The sequence below is a fragment of the Phyllopteryx taeniolatus genome, chromosome 18 (genome assembly GCF_024500385.1).
Source record: "Phyllopteryx taeniolatus isolate TA_2022b chromosome 18, UOR_Ptae_1.2, whole genome shotgun sequence".
NCBI lineage: Eukaryota > Metazoa > Chordata > Actinopteri > Syngnathiformes > Syngnathidae > Phyllopteryx > Phyllopteryx taeniolatus.
The window spans coordinates 4,124,578-4,140,489 of record NC_084519.1 but is presented as its reverse complement, the minus strand read 5'-3'; the positions used below and the strand labels follow the sequence as shown (position 1 = coordinate 4,140,489).

General features: G+C 41.4%; 1 protein-coding gene across 1 annotated transcript; it reads left to right on the top strand.

Moving 5' to 3' along the window:
* The first annotated feature begins 473 nt into the window (after positions 1-473).
* Positions 474-11,806, top strand: stmn4 (stathmin-like 4). Its single transcript, XM_061754655.1, has 6 exons — positions 474-622; positions 5,510-5,572; positions 5,660-5,755; positions 5,824-6,029; positions 8,899-9,090; positions 10,406-11,806. The coding sequence occupies exons 2-6, from the start codon at positions 5,560-5,562 to the stop codon at positions 10,463-10,465; spliced, it is 567 nt and encodes a 188-aa protein (XP_061610639.1). The 5' UTR covers positions 474-622; positions 5,510-5,559; the 3' UTR covers positions 10,466-11,806.
* The last annotated feature ends 4,106 nt before the right edge of the window (positions 11,807-15,912 follow it).

Here is a 15,912-nt window from a genome sequence, read left to right as displayed (position 1 = left end):
ATACATTTACTCGGTAAGATTTGAGTTTTTGCAGTGAAGTTGTAATTTTAGGGCCAAACTTGAACATGTTGATGCTTTAATACAACATTAAGTTTTTGTCTTGATGTTGTAAGAAACCAAATGGTGGAAGTAGCCAACAACAACAACAACAACATGTGTTTCCCATTGCAAACCCCTCCTACTTGCTCCTGTATTTACAGTTAGGAGTAAAATAATTGAGCATCCTGTGTGCATGTTTAGTGGGCCCCTCACTGACACGCGCACAAACACACATCCCAGCTTCAACAATTTCCGCCACGCCGCCACCCAAGTGCATCCGTACAGCCCTAAAAATGCGCACACCCCTGCGCTAGACGATAAAAACCTGATTGTGCCACCCACCCTGCATGACTACACAAAGAGTCGAGGGCCCTCCCCCCATATCCTTTCTCTCCGCTCCTATTGGCCGGGAGCCCTGGATGCTGGCAGAGTCTCTGACCAATGAGACGTCTCCAAGGTGATGTCATGGAGGCAGCAGTGATGCTGCTGCTGATGCTGTTGCCCGGTGCCTGAATCTGTGCTGCCAGACGGGGATAACCAAAGTCGCCAGTCCAGCATCAACAAGAAGAGACTGCCAGAGGGGGTGAGTCTCACATCTTCCATCATAATGGGCTAGATCTTCATTTCCATTACGGTAGTTTATTGAAGACTTTTGAGATGTGTTTTCATCTATGTGATTGAATTGGGGTGCGGGTGGGGAGAGTGACGTTCTTGTTCCTTCTACCGAGAGAGCTCAGCGTACCCACAAAGTGTGCGTCATTTATTATTGATCATCCATATGTGGAGATGCGGCTTTGTTTCTGATTTTGGGGAGTAAAGGTAGTATGAGGGGGAACCAGGGGTTATGTGATGTATGTTTTCAGCAAAATGGGTGTGTGTATGTTTCTATGCTCATTTGATATTTTAGCCGGCTTGTGAATAATAATAATAATAATAATAATAATAAGTAATCATCAGCATGGTTCATGGAGCTTTTGTGGGTGTATATTTACTTGGCAAGGGACGTACTATGCAATAATTAAAAAAAAGGCTGCGCTGACGTTAAATGGTCCAACTTTATGAGTGTTATTGGCTGTATTTTCATAAAGGTTCATAATGACTGGACTATGAGCACTTGGGAACTTATATATGATGTTGTATATTGTCATCAATTCATTGGAGGGTTTAAAAAATAGACTACTGCCATTCAGTGTGATAAACTACAAGTACACAACGCACCACATAACAACAGAACAGAAAAGTACTGAATGAACAATGGCATTGACCAGTGGTCTCAAACGTATGGCCCGCGGTTCATAACCGGCCCATCAGGAGGTCCAGTCCAGTCTTTGGGGAGAAGAGAACACATTAACTGAAATGTTTCAATAAAAGCAACTATTGTTGCAAATTCTGTCCACTGGAGGTCGCAATGATGACCACTTAAGTGACTGCTCCCAAATTTTACCAAACCAACTTTTTCTAGTATTTGGGAAGTAATATTGCCTCTATGGTGCCTCAGTAAACATGTGAAATATAAATTAAAATCATCCCCTTATTCCTGAGTCCCAGACGTTTTTCTGCCGAGAGGCCTGAAATCAGGTCAATTAAATTTCTCAAGTTTATCTACGTCACTGGCGAAGATCTCTGCCTACCTCTCCGCTCCCGAGCCAGTGCTGTCAACATTACAAACACAGAGGCAACCAACCAGGACAAAGCGGATAAAAAAAACTGGGTCAAAAAGAAGTAGCCATCAGTGGAGCCTTTTCTGGACACTCGTATGACAAAACCAAGGTGTTTTTTGAAATTAGATTGACACTTGACCTTTAAATAACCAGTTAAATGAAATTGGCTGCTACTCAGGATTTTACACCTGAAGCTAAAAGATGCCAAGTTTCAGAAGCAAAGTAAGCCTACTTCATATAAAATCCTGTGCCACCTTTGCACAAATTCGGATGAATGCAGCCCCTGAACTAAAATGAGTGACACCCTTGATCTACACTGTTGAAATAGAGCACAAATACTAACTAATCTACTGGCTCATTGGGGTTAACTTAAGGGAACACTATATCAAGTATGTTTTTCCAGTTGCTATTGCCTGCCATGAATGAAAGTCTCACATACAGTAACTCCCGGAAAACTCTTTTTTTTTTATAGGAGCCCATTTTTGAAAGATGTTTACACCACACAAGTCACTGATGGTGTGGTGGTCCACTTGCCTGATTTCCACATGTGCAGCGTGTGGTTCAGTTCCCACACATTGATTATGTAAATGGTTTTCTGCCATTATGTTCCGTCCCTGTGATTGACTGGCAACCAGTCCAGCGTGTAGTGTGTCTTTGGCCTGTCGGCTGGGCGAGGCTCCAGCACAAGCTGGAGAGAAAATGGATGGATGTTTACACCACAATAGCCTACAGCATGATTCCTGGTGTGTCAGTCTTAAACAAGACACTTCTATAGGTGGACAAACAGTAGAGATCCAATACGAGCGCTGCATCATAAATCTCACCTTTTACCTGCGTTAAATTATATTGGGCTAGCATGGTGGACGGCGGTTATCGGTTCTGGATTCAAATCTTGCATCGAGCCTTCCTGTGTGGAGTTTGTATGTGAATGGATATTTGATTATGATGGCTAGATTGCATTGTCAAAGTGTACCTAATGAAGTGCCTTTTGTGTTTATTGGCAAATAGGAGATGAATCACTCCTTGTCCACCACTAAGCGAGGTATTGATCTGAAACGTGGGAGCTTACATCCGAGAGAAGCAGCTGTGTGCACGTGCGAGCACTCCAAATGGGCAGTGTGATTCGTTTCTACATGTGCTAGCGACTCTAATTTTAGTTTTAACTGGACACATTCCACGTGGACTATGAACATGTTGGGGGTTCAGTGAATAAAGTTCAAACAAAATCCTTCATTTATCCAGAAACATGAATGACGGTACACCTGTAGGAGTCCAGTTTGTTCGTAAATGCGGCCATTGTGCAGCTGAAAAAAAATACTCTATTTTTAAATTATTTTGATGCAGCAAGAGTTATATACACTATATTGCTAAAAGTATTCGCTCACCTGCCTTGACTCAGATACGGTCCACTCTCTGCGGTTATAACAGCTGAAACTCTTCCGTGAAGGTTTGCCACAAGGTTTAGGAGTGTGTTTATGGGAATTTATGATTCAGAAGCACATTTGTGAGGTTACACACTGATGTTAAGAAGGCCCGGCTCTCAGCCTCCGCTCTAATTCATCCATCCAAAAGTGTTCTATCGGGTTGAGGTCAGGATTGTGCAGGCCAGTCAAGGTCATCCACATCAAACTCTCTCATCCGTGCCATGATGAACCTTGATTTGTGCTTCAGCGTGTGACCTCACAAACGCGCTTCTGGAAGAAAATGCAAAATGCAAAAATGCACAAAAAATTAACTCACTCCTAAACGTTGTTGAAAGCCTTCCCACAAGAGTTGAAGCTCTTACAGCTGGAAAGGTTAGACCAACATCATATTAAACCATATGGATTAAGAATGCGATATCACTTAAAATCATGTGAGTCAAGGCAGGTCAGCGAATACTTTTGGCGATATATTTTATTTAGCCAATAACGAATCGCTATGATCACAACAGTTTGTAAGTACTGTAATGAAAAAAGAAAAAAAAAAACACACAAAGGATAAATTGCAGTGTGGTATTTGTTGTTATAAATGAATATTGAGAACAGGTTATATATCATCTCGCTTATGAATTATTTCCTTGGAGTAGATGGAAGCACAGATGGCTCGATGGGGCATTTAAGCTGTCTGCATAAAAAAAAAATAAAAGTGGGGGGGGGGTGGTCTCATCACAGATTCAATTAAACTGCCACTGTGATGTCTGAAACACGTTCAACTGACTTCTGTCGCATATCTGTCTTTCTTTTTAATGACGGAAGGGATCACTGAGAAACGCCACCGTCATGGGCGTGTGCACTCTTCTATGGGAAGGTCCACTTGGCTGTACTGTGGAAACACGACATTTGAATGCCGCGAGAGGGGTACCATTCAGATGTTGACCAATATTTTGAGTGATTGATTGAGCTTTTTATTTCGAAGATGCAGTACCAAAAAAAAAGTGTGAATAAGAGTAGGAAAAACTTCAAACTTTCTGGAAATAATATATGTTACATAAGTATGTATGAATGAGTTCATGCAAGACTTCAATATTTCTCTCAGTCTCGCTTTTTCTTTGGCTCTTAATGTTTTTGTCCTTCTTTTGTGATGCAGCACAGATTGGTGCCAGTGATTGCAAAGCGGTAAAGGCAGCGATAACCAGAAAACCATAAATGGAAGTTATTGCATTGTCGAGGTAGCATAGACGTCGCATAGCATCAGATGCTATGAATGTCAGAATCAGAATCGATGTTATTCCATCGTCAGTGAAAGGTATCACAACTAAGAATTGTGTTTTCGGTCTGAATATGTACATACATCTACAACATTACAGCACATTGGCAATCATCGTCATCATCATCATAATAATAATAATAGAAACTCACTACATCCGATCGCCGTCATCAAAGAGTGAGTCATTTAAAAGGAAATCAATGTTTAATTTAGCTGTATTTCCTGATATAGTCAGTCTTCTCCAATAGATGTTAGGTCTCCATCAACTGTACAGTGTGAACATATAAATGCTTCTACCCAACATGTTTTTCCTTTTGAAAATGAATGTAATTGTATCTCTTATCTCTGATTACATTTGAATAAATTGTAATCTACAAAGTGATCATGTCTACTGTATCACTCCTATCTGTTTCACTCTTATCTGTTACACCCCTTCCACCTGCAGTTAAGTAACTAAATGCTCCTACCACCATCCGGCCATCCATTCCCTTGACCTCTTAATTGTCCTCAGTATGGTTACGGAAAAGCTGGAGCCTATCCCACATGGTTTTGGGTGAGATGCGGCGTAACCAAATTAACCCTTAACATGCATGCTTTTTTTGGGGGGGGGGGGGGGACCTCTGTGAGGGAGTTGGAGTACCCAGGGGGGAAAAAACACGCAATGACAAGGGGTCCGAAGCCCACACCTCAGAATTGTGATGCAGAAGTGCTCACTAATGTGCTGGTGCATCACTGCTGGGATAGAAATGTACAAATCATTTCCTTTCATTGCTCCTGGGAGTGCCCAGGTGATGATAACTCAATATTTACCCTAAAAAAAAACCAAAAAAAACATTTCTCTAGTCTCTTGCCAATAATTAGGTGTGTGCGTGTGTGTGTGTGTGGTTGTAAGTACAATTCCTTATTCATTGTCACTTCCTCGGTTGGCTTCTCTGTCTTTGATTAAACCTTCAGAAACTTCCTGGCTGGAGAATGAATTGATCTCCCCTTTCCTTTGTCTTTCACTTGCAAGATTTCTCTCCTGTTCATTCTTTTCATAATTTTTTTTTTTTTTTTTTTTTATGATTCATAATGTGACCTTTGGGACTGCTTCGTTGAATTATCCCTGTGTTTCTATGCAGACTGAGAAGGATCTTAGACATCCTTGGAAAGTAACAGAACCACTGAGAAGATGACTCTTGCAGGTAAATTAAAGAGTGTAATTTTATCATGCTAACCATAAATCTTGTTCTTCCTATTATAATGAATTGTGCTTGCTACTACGTACCCAGCCTACAAGGAGAAGGTGAAAGAGCTCCCTCTGGTGTCTCTGTTTTGCGCCTGCCTGAGGCCACAGACTGTAGAGAAGGCTACATACAAAGCAGAAGGTAAAAGAGATCTTTTAAGCATAATCTAACATTAAATATGGAGGAAAGTAACAATCTATACATCTCAGACGCGGTGGACCTGGGATGGAGTGCCATAAAGGACGTGGAGGTCAAAGAGCTGAATAAGAGGGCGTCGGGTCAGGCGTTCGAGGTCATCCTGAAGCCGCCGTCGTTTGACAGCTTGCCAGAGCTCAATACATCCATGCCTCAGCGCAGAGACCCCTCCCTGGAGGAGATCCAGAAGAAGCTCGAGGCTGCCGAGGAGAGGCGAAAGGTGGGATAGGCAAATCCTGGCCTCAGCAGAGGTTGCTTTTTTTTTTTTTTTTCCCAATACAAAGGTTTTTTAAATTCTGACCTGGAATGTGGGAAGGCCAAACCTGCTTCCATGGGTTTTATCCAGGTATTAGCTCCTCCCACATTCCCAAAAATATGAACATTAGGTTAAATGAAGACTCTGAAATTCACTGGTGTCAAACTGGTGGCCCATGGGCCAAATCTGGCCCGCAAAAGAGATTTGTGTGTGTGTGTGTGTTACCAATCCCCATTTGCAAAGAAATGTAATAGTTGGAAAAAAAATGTGTTATGTTTTTAGGAAAGCACATTCTTACCAGAGCATCACAACAGCTGCCCCAATGCTGGATTATTCGCAGAGGGTCACTCCTGTCAATTCAACTCGGAGTCACTATGCAAGACAAAGTTAGAACAACAACACAATTTCAATAAACACATTATATTGTGCACACACACAACATAACTTGCAGCATGCTCAACTATTTACATAAAGGGAACTAAGTCCATAAAGTCAAAATTAGCCAGTCCCATGATGCATTGATGCATTCATTTTATTCAATGTTTAGTAGCATGACTATAAAATTGACTGTAGCGGCAAAGTCAAAAATAATTATTATTATTCTACAGTATATTATGTTTAGTTTCTCAGCTAGAATATCGATGCCTCATATGCATGTGGCATATAGGATGTGGCAGAAGGATGAGCGTCGATATGAGCTATAAATTCAACATATACAGTACAACTGTTAATGATATTTTCAGACTAAAGAAGCTACAGCTATTAAGTTTTCAATTACACTCTCAGTTGTGATAGGCTCCCAAGGGCCTTCCCCAAATTGTTCCCATAAAGTTGAACATATAGAATATTCCTAAATATCTTGAAAATCTGCAAAATTGCTGACCACTACTTGAATGTTGAATTAATTTCTGAAGACGTACAGTACATCTCAAAATGTTTGTTTTGGATTTTCTTTAGGATTATTATTGAGTAAAATATAAATTATAATTACTTAATTGTGAAAGAGATCTACAGCGATATCGCACTGGGCTTGTCTGTGACGACAGCTTCAACAAAGCCAGATGGACAAACCCAAACACTAAAACGGAACCTTGAGGCCTTTGTGTGTTGACTGATTTATAAAGGGAAACGTTTGGGAACAGATAAGAGGAAATAGGGAGGGTGGATGGAAATAAAGGCAGGAAAAGGGGAGAAAGGAACGATGAAAAGATGGACATAAAAAGGGCAATCGCCCAAGGACACACAGATGTACATGGCGGCTCATTTCAATGAGCAAATTGGACCTGGAGGTGACATAAATTACAGCCTGTCCATTTCTTGTCTTCTTTTTTTGGTAACGTGTTATGCAGCAGGACATTCATTTCTGCTTAATGTTCTATTTTACTCACCACGCAGCTGGTCACAGGCACAGTGTACCAGTCACCGACAGTCCCGAAACAACAAAATAAGCTTACTACTTTTAATTCAATTAATTGAATTCTACTTGGGCGCGGTGCACTTATTAATGACGACGCCCACCTTGCTTAACAGAAACAAAGAGAATGACTCAAAACAAACTGCAGGTACAGAGTAAAGAAAAGTTGCAGTACTGTGGTGTTGAATTATGCGGGGGGGTATGTATGTAGGGGAAATTAAAAGTACAGTATATGCACATCCTGTATATAGTGGCAGGGTGGGTGAGTGGTTATTAAATCCGCCTCACATTTCTTAGGTTCAAATGTTAGGTTCATATAAAACACTAAATTGTCCTTAGGTGTGAATGAGAGTGCGAACAGTTGTTTGTCTATACAGTATGTCTGCAATCGGGTGGTGACCAGTTCAGGGTTTACCGCGCCTCTCGCACACTGTCAGCTGGGATAGGCTGAGCCATAAGACCCCAAGTCACTGTACTTTCTGCTATTCAGTAAATACAGTAAATGGGGAAATATGGTGTAGTAGTGCAATGATTCTCAGAGTGAGGTACTCGTACTACTTGTAATACGTGAGTTCCCTCTACTGGTATGCGAAAGAATCGCTGCCTAAGTACACTTCGGTTGTATCCAACTTTTTAGTACAATGCATTTTTGCATTTAATCTTTAAGAACTGTTAGATGTTAAACTTTTATTTGGATACGATTTTCATCTAACGTTTTATGTGCAATGCAACCAATAATTGAATCATTATTGAAGTACAGTTTTTTTCCCCCCCTATAATTTCAGCGCAGTGTTCATATTCAAACTGCATAATGTTACAGTGACATGCAATAATATTAAATATATATTAAATTTTATTTTTTTAATTCCACGCCTAGGCCTACTACACTACTGTATTTTAGTGTTTGTCAAGACGGTGGTACTTAGAGAGCTAAGTTTGGGAACCACTGGTCTAGTGTTATGATCCTCGCTAATTTCAACAGATGTGGGAGCCGATTTGACATAAGACTTGTATCCTTTACTTTATAAGATACTGGAAAAAGCATTGGCATTCACAGTTTTGCTGAATATGTTTTGTGGGGGCAGCATGGTGTGCTAGTGGTTACCAGGTTCCCCCAGCTTCCAATCACAAGTCCTGTGTGGAATTTTTGTCATGCTTGCTTTTTTTTTTTAACTTTAAATTCCTCCCGCATTCCCAAAACATGCATGTTAGGTTTACTGACGAGCCAAAATTTTCTGTGGGTGTGGATGTGAGTGCGAGTGGCAGCCAGTCTCGAGTGTACCCCACCTCTCGCCCAAAGTCAGCTGGGATAGACCCGAATGAGGAGAAGCGTTATAAAATGGATGGATGGATGGATGGATGGATATTTTGTGGCACGGCCTGTTGATTGCACCTCAATAGTTGTTCATGCGCCTGCAGTGTCAGGAGGCCGAGCTGCTGAAGCACCTGGCAGAGAAGAGGGAGCACGAGCGAGAGGTGATCCAGAAGGCCTTTGAGGAGAACAACAACTTCATCAAAAACGCCAAGGAGAAGCTGGAGCAGAAGATGGAGGCCAACAAGGAGAACAAGGAGGCCTTGTTGGCCGCCATGCTGGAGAGGCTGCAGGAGAAGGTACCGTTGACACCATTATTTTAAAATTGAGCATTTGTACAAATATACTGCAACAGGCAAATAGGCCGAAGAACATCGACCACTTAGCTTCACATATAGTAACTGTCCAATGGAAAGCATGTATCTACAAAGGTACACACACACGTACCGATTTTCAACATCCTACCTTATTTTTCAAATGGGAGAGGCCCAACACATGATGAGGAAAAAAAAAAAACATTGGCAAATATGTTTTTACTGCCATGGCAGTCTTTTGCTAAACTCGAGATGACCAACACGGCACACCGCAGGCGTACGATGTCACCAGTGAAGAGTGCTAGTCTCCTCCACCAAACTAGATGTCTGTCGTAGTATGAAACTGGCCGGTGAGTAAAGACGCCGCAACGGGCCAGGCAACCCAGGCAACTGCCCCGAACTGAAGACAGCTGTCATTGGCCCATATCGACGACAAAGCACTGTGTTAGATACTGCAGCAGCAACGTGTCGCTGTCTGCAATGCTTACTCGCTGTTGCTGGCCGGTGGCTAGCAGGGCGCCCAGAGAGACGGCAGCTCGTGGGCCGAATACACGTCACAACTGGAACCAATAATTTACCAAATAGGACCTAAAAGTGCCAGGGCCAGTGACCCGGCCAAATTGGATGTTGACCCTACACATAAGGATGAGATTGTAAATATTGAACAGGTTTAACATTTACATTTGTCACACCGGCACTTCTGACCCGATGAACAAACCCCACACCGCATACGTGTGGCACAGACTTATTGAAGCACATACAGTACATGGCCATGAACACATGGATGCTTTATCTTGCACTGCTACTATTTTTTTTTTTATTTGGGTTCATCACAGCGGATTAAAGTAAATAGTCATAGCGTTCGGAAACTTGGAAACACAAAACAACAGTTCATTTGTTAACCTTAGCTCTACTTTAATTCAATTCTACCGGGAAATGGTGCAACGCTTCATCTTGATCATACTGTGGATGCTGCCTGTCGATGAATGTGTTACAATGGTGTCATATTATTTATGTTATGTTCAGAAGGTACAGAGAGTAACAGCCAATTAGTGTAATTTCGGTGTCAAGTTTAGTGCACCAGTAGCCAGTTGAGTTTTCACCGAGACGTTGTTATTATCATAAACTGGACTGGTATGGTGAATATTGGAAGAGAATGACAAATGCAGTACTTTCTGTTCCTCTAGACTCTGTTTCCGTTTCCTCTTCATATATTCATGAAGGCAAGCTGAGACTTTAATGTGTTCGTGAATGCAAATGGCTCTATAACACCGCCATTATCCCCCTGTTTGCTCGGCAGGACAAACATGCAGAAGAGGTGAGGAAGAACAAGGAGCTGAAGGAGGAGGCCTGCCGATAGATGACTGCAGATGGAGGGAAAGAGAGAGTGACAAGAGAAGGACGAGGCCCATAAAGCGTAGATAAGAGTTTGTGGTTTTTTTTTTTAATGAGTGCAAAGCAATGCAGGGGCAAATAAGAACTCATAAAGACGAGAGAAGGCTTTCATGTTGATGTATGCCAGAACGAGCCGTACTAAGCTTAACTAACTCTTGATGTTGAACAAAAGAAATCTTTTTGATTTTTTATTTTTTTTAACAAGGCAAATGGGTGACAGTGGGCGTGGCATTGCCAGAAACATTTCATATATCGAACAGAGGATGGAACATCCAAATTATTAGTCACTGCATTTTTTATTTATTTTTTTTTGAAAGAAATCACATTACCATACATCATAAACAAATTTGCTGCAGGCCTATGAATTGTTATAACATGAATCAGTGTCTTAGTGATACTTCCTGATGATATTGTCACTGTATGCTACTTATTTTAGGCATTAAAATGTTTTTTTCTGAGATTAGAGTAGATCCAGAGAAGGGCCTTCTACATTTGATGTACCCGTAAATAAAACAACAAATGGGGAGAGGATGATGAAGTTTATGGGTCTTTTCCTTCTGAAAATTATTGAAAAATAAATGTAAAAACAAAAAGAATCAAATAATTGAAGACGGGTAAATGGATCAAAATCAATTAAAAGTCTTCTTGCTTTTTATAATTGCTCTGCTTGGTTTTTTTCCAATAGCAAAATTCAATAATTAGTCCAGCTTGAGGCAAACTGCCCATTTAGTGAGTAGCAGGGTAAATGAAATTAGCAAGCACACATTCAGCTTCTCCTCCTTCTGTATATAAATTAAAAGCATTCTTACCAGGGATAAAAATGTGGAAATGACTAATTTCATGTTAGGGTTAGTCACCATTTACTGTTTAGGTACATGTTGAACAGAAGTTGGGTCAGGGGAGTTTAAACGGGGGAATTTTCAGGGTCTTATAGGTCATTCAATGTAGTGTAGTTGTTAATTCTCTTAGATTTAGAGCACGAATTGCACTCTTATTTTATCAAGCACAACTCTGAAGCACACATGCATACGTGATGGACACAATAAACATGTTGAAGATGATTTGTAGACAAAGTGCTTGGGTTTGCTGGTGTTCAGCTTTGGCATGTGTCACAGTTTGTGAGAGATAAAAAAAAAAAAAAAAAAAAAAAAAAGAAAAGATTGATGTCGTTTGCTTGAGTTGTCGAGTCATACTGCCTTTTCTTGAAACGCTGATAATGTTTGCGCTGTAATTTTGAAAAATGTGTCGATTCGAGTGTATCCATTTGGCATGTTGAGTAAAAAAAATAACAGCTTGACTGAACTTTCATGTGGCTGCGGTTGTCATTATTTCTTTTCGTATAATCATGCAATATGTGGAGTACAACTGCACCAGTGATTGAAATCATGTTATGAGAAAAAAGTTGGATTTTTACAAGGGGAAAAAAAAAAAATGTTACAAGAACATGGGCATACTTTTTTTTTGGGGGGGGGGGGGGGGGGGGGGGGGGGGGGGGGGGATTAAAAAAAGTTCAACTAAAGCCATTATTTTACATCAACTGCTAAAAAAGAAAAGGAAGCTGGCACCAGAAAGAATAGCAGAAAAATATAGAGATGCGCATTTACATTGCAGGTGTTCCATTGCAGGTGTTCCATTGGAAAGCACAACACTGGTAAATGTGAAGGAGTGTACGTAGCCAGTATGAGATTGTTTGCTATGTGCTGATGGAATGAATACAGGGCTTATACAGTTTAAACGAAAGAAGAACATTGACAACAATGCAAAAAAGAAATTGAATTTTCTTGGGGCTGCAGCAACAATCAAAATTCTGTTAAATACTGATTAAAAAGAAAAAAAAAGATTAATGAGTAGGATATAGGTCTAGCAAGGCATTTTTATTGTGTGTGTTTGTTTCTGATTGTTTTTCTTACTAAGTTTTATTGCTTGCCTTATTACTGATCCTCACTCCGGTACAATAGGTGCTGTTAATGTACTTAAAGGTTAATAAATAAAACAAAGAAGAAAAAGAATCGACGCAGGCCAGGCTCGTACTGACACTCTTTTACTCGGAAGCCACGCTGCTGTAACACATACAGAATGGGGCTTGGCATTGTCATGCTAAAATAAGCAGGACATCCCTAAAAGATGCTGCTTGGATGGCAGCACATGTTGCTCCAAAATCTGTAAATACCTGTGTACATTAATGGTGCTTTCACAGATGTACAAGTTACTCATCCCATGAGCACTAACACACACCCATACCATCACAGATGCTGGCTTTTGAACTTTGAGCTGATAACAGTCCAGATGGTCCTTTTCCTTTTTGGCCCGGAGCACACGATGTCCATGATTTCCCAAAACAATTTGAAATGTGGACTTGCCAAGACCGCAGCACATGTTTCCACAATATAAGGGCGCCAGAATAAAAGATATCGTGACCACATCGTGCATATCACTCTCTACAAACTGAGTTTTAAAGTAAAGACGCAACTGTAGTTCTCCAATAGCCGATAGTTTGTCCGCATTGGCGACTCTTGGCGAGTAACACACACGGAGAAAGAATGGTTCGAGTCCCATTTAGTCATCTCTTTTGCTTCACTTTACTTTCAAATGCCAACTCTCTTTCCTCTCCACATCTCCTCCATGACGCACTGGGGTCATCAGGTTGTAGTTAATTTAATGAAGTATAAGGACTCCAATCTGTGTGCCTGTACGTTGGTATTACGTGAATTAAATAGTGATCAGATAAGACCAAAGCTGCATGGGGTATAGTGCGACTCCTTCTGTAAGTAAGTCGCGTAATATCACCTAAAACGAACGAAAAAGACAAAACAAGGACAATACTAATCTCCGCATCCTGGCCCCATGCAGCCACGAAGAAGCTGACAGTCGTATGTCACGGCCACGGCTACCACCAGACCGGTTTTGAGGTTTTACAGTCGCTGTGTTTGATATTTGTCAGAGTTACCAAGGTAGATGTAGATTTGGAAGTGGTAATGATGGAAGGCCATTTTTATTCAATATCCTTGATATGCACTTTAAGGTCCATGTCCTAGTATGCGCTTGATCCTCACTCGTAAGACAATTCAGCGCACCCGTAAAACAGCTAGGGCACCTATAATAGGCCTACGCAATTAAACCTTACCAGTATGATACTGTGCTCTGCTAGTAACACTACTAGGCCCAACTATTAGGCATGTATCATGCACTGGTAGCCTCATGGACACTTCAAATACAACCAAAATGCCTACTAGTAGTTTTGCCTCACTAGTACCATACTGGAGGTTTTCCTACTAGTATGCCAAAGTTCAAGAAGGCCATTAGAGTATTTATTCAGTATCCTTGATATCCAGTTTAAGGTACATATACTAGTATGCAGCGGCACGGTGGCCGACTGGTTAGAGCGTCAGCCTCACAGTTCTGAGGTGCGGGGTTCAATCCCCGTCCCCGCCTGTGTGGAGTTTGCATGTTCTCCCCGTGCCTGCGTGGGTTTTCTCCGGGCACTCCGGTTTCCTCCCACATCCCAAAAACATGCATTAATTGGAGACTCTAAATTGCCCGTAGGCATGACTGTGAGTGCGAATGGTTGTTAGTTTCTATGTGCCCTGCGATTGGCTGGCAACCAGTTCAGGGTGTACCCCGCCTCCTGCCCGATGACAGCTGGGATAGGCTCCGGCACGCCCGCGACCCTAGTGAGGAGAAGCGGCTCAGAAAATGGATGGATGGATACTAGTATGCTCATTGTCCTCACTTGTAAGACAACTTTAGCAAAGTAGTAGGACTAGTAGGCAAAACTGTGCATTAGTTGGTAACTGTATGCCACTTGTACTTCTTGTGCCATAAATAAAATAGCCTTGATAAGAGGCTACTAGTGTATGACACATACAGTAGCTAATAATACCAGTAAGGCTTAATTGTGTACTAGTAGGCCAAAGTGGCTAGCAGTGCAAAAACCTTACTAGTAAGACACACTTGTTCTACTATTGCGGCAAATTGTCTTACCAATGAGGACAAAGAGCGTACGAGTAAATGCAGCTTGAGCCGGATATCAAGGATATCGAATGAATGCTAAAATGTCTTTGCAAAGGCAAGCAAGAACTTTCGCGACCTGGCATCCCACCAACTGGCTGTCGCATCCCTCAGAGGAGAGGACATCTTGTTCCTGGGCTTCCAAAGTTCCATGCTTTGTCAGCTTGTGACATCGTATCCGGCTCAGAATGTCGTGAGTTGACCTTCTATCATTGACGCGAGCTACAAGATCAGTGTTTGATTTATTTTTGTACGTTCAGCGTACTGGAAATAATGAGTGTAACGAATGACATTTGTGAAGAGTATCGTCTCTTATTAAATAGTAACACAATTTCCATTCATAACGACCCGATGAATAACAATAATTCAGTTGCAGCAGCAAATAGCATGAAAAGCAACGTGTTTGCATTACTTTCTGCTCCGTGTCGAGGTCCGCTTAATTTTGCTTCTGAATGTGGACGTGTGATTCTGCTGCTGCTCAGTGCAGGGTTGGAGCTATTCTAGGGGGAAACTGGTCTGCCGGCCACCCCAAAATCATGAAACATCTGACTTTCCCTGACTTCATACTTTATCATCTAGCTGGTTTTTTGTTTGTTGTTGTTTTTTTTTTTTGTTTTTTTTATGAATACTCCCAAAAAACTGCCAGTCAAAAGTTTGGACACAGTTTCTCATTCAATCGGATGAGAAAGTGAAGCTATTGACAACTTTTATGTTATGTTTCTGCATTTGCCAGGTTGGTGACGCAGACGTCGGTACGCCATGTGCTGCGGAACTTCGGCAAAAGCTGGCATGTCCCGCCGAAAGTGTGCCAGATCTTACACTATCCCGCAACAGCTCCACGTGGAAAGCTTGCATCAAACACTGAAACTTATTTTTCGTGCTAAGTGGAAGACCACCACAGGAGATCATCTCAAGTCTTTGTTAGAAGCTACTTTTTGTTCCAGATATCCACAGGGTTGTTTTTTTTTTTTTATGAAGATAAAATAAAATGAGAAATTGCTCATTGACATACTGCCTGAAATGCGGAGCACAAAGTGAAAGAATAGTTCTGCTTGTCCTCAGCGAGGCATGCAATTTACCTGCCAGAGAGTACTCACGCAATACAAATTGATCAGCAAACGTTTCCCACTTAAATTTGGCAGACAGTTCATAATTTGAATGATTAAAAACAACTGCAAATTAGATAAAATGAGGCCTCCAAATCGTGAAAAATCAAGACGTTGCTTCCGCTCTCAAACGCGGTAGGCTTGAATGTGCGGAAACCACGGCCCACTCAAATGTCAACTCTCCATCAAACACCATTACTACAACCTGAAAAATGGATGCTACTTCCTGCTCGCAACTTTCTTATGCTTCCACATTCCTTCGTGTTTGAGCCACGAAAATATATACGCTTACCGCTTC

Bases quoted from the DNA above. Each gene is read 5' to 3' on its own strand.
- stmn4 (XM_061754655.1), top strand. The intron at 5,756-5,823 runs GTAAAAGAGATC...TATACATCTCAG, and splicing joins GGCTACATACAAAGCAGAAG to ACGCGGTGGACCTGGGATGG. The intron at 9,091-10,405 runs GTACCGTTGACA...TTTGCTCGGCAG, and splicing joins TGGAGAGGCTGCAGGAGAAG to GACAAACATGCAGAAGAGGT.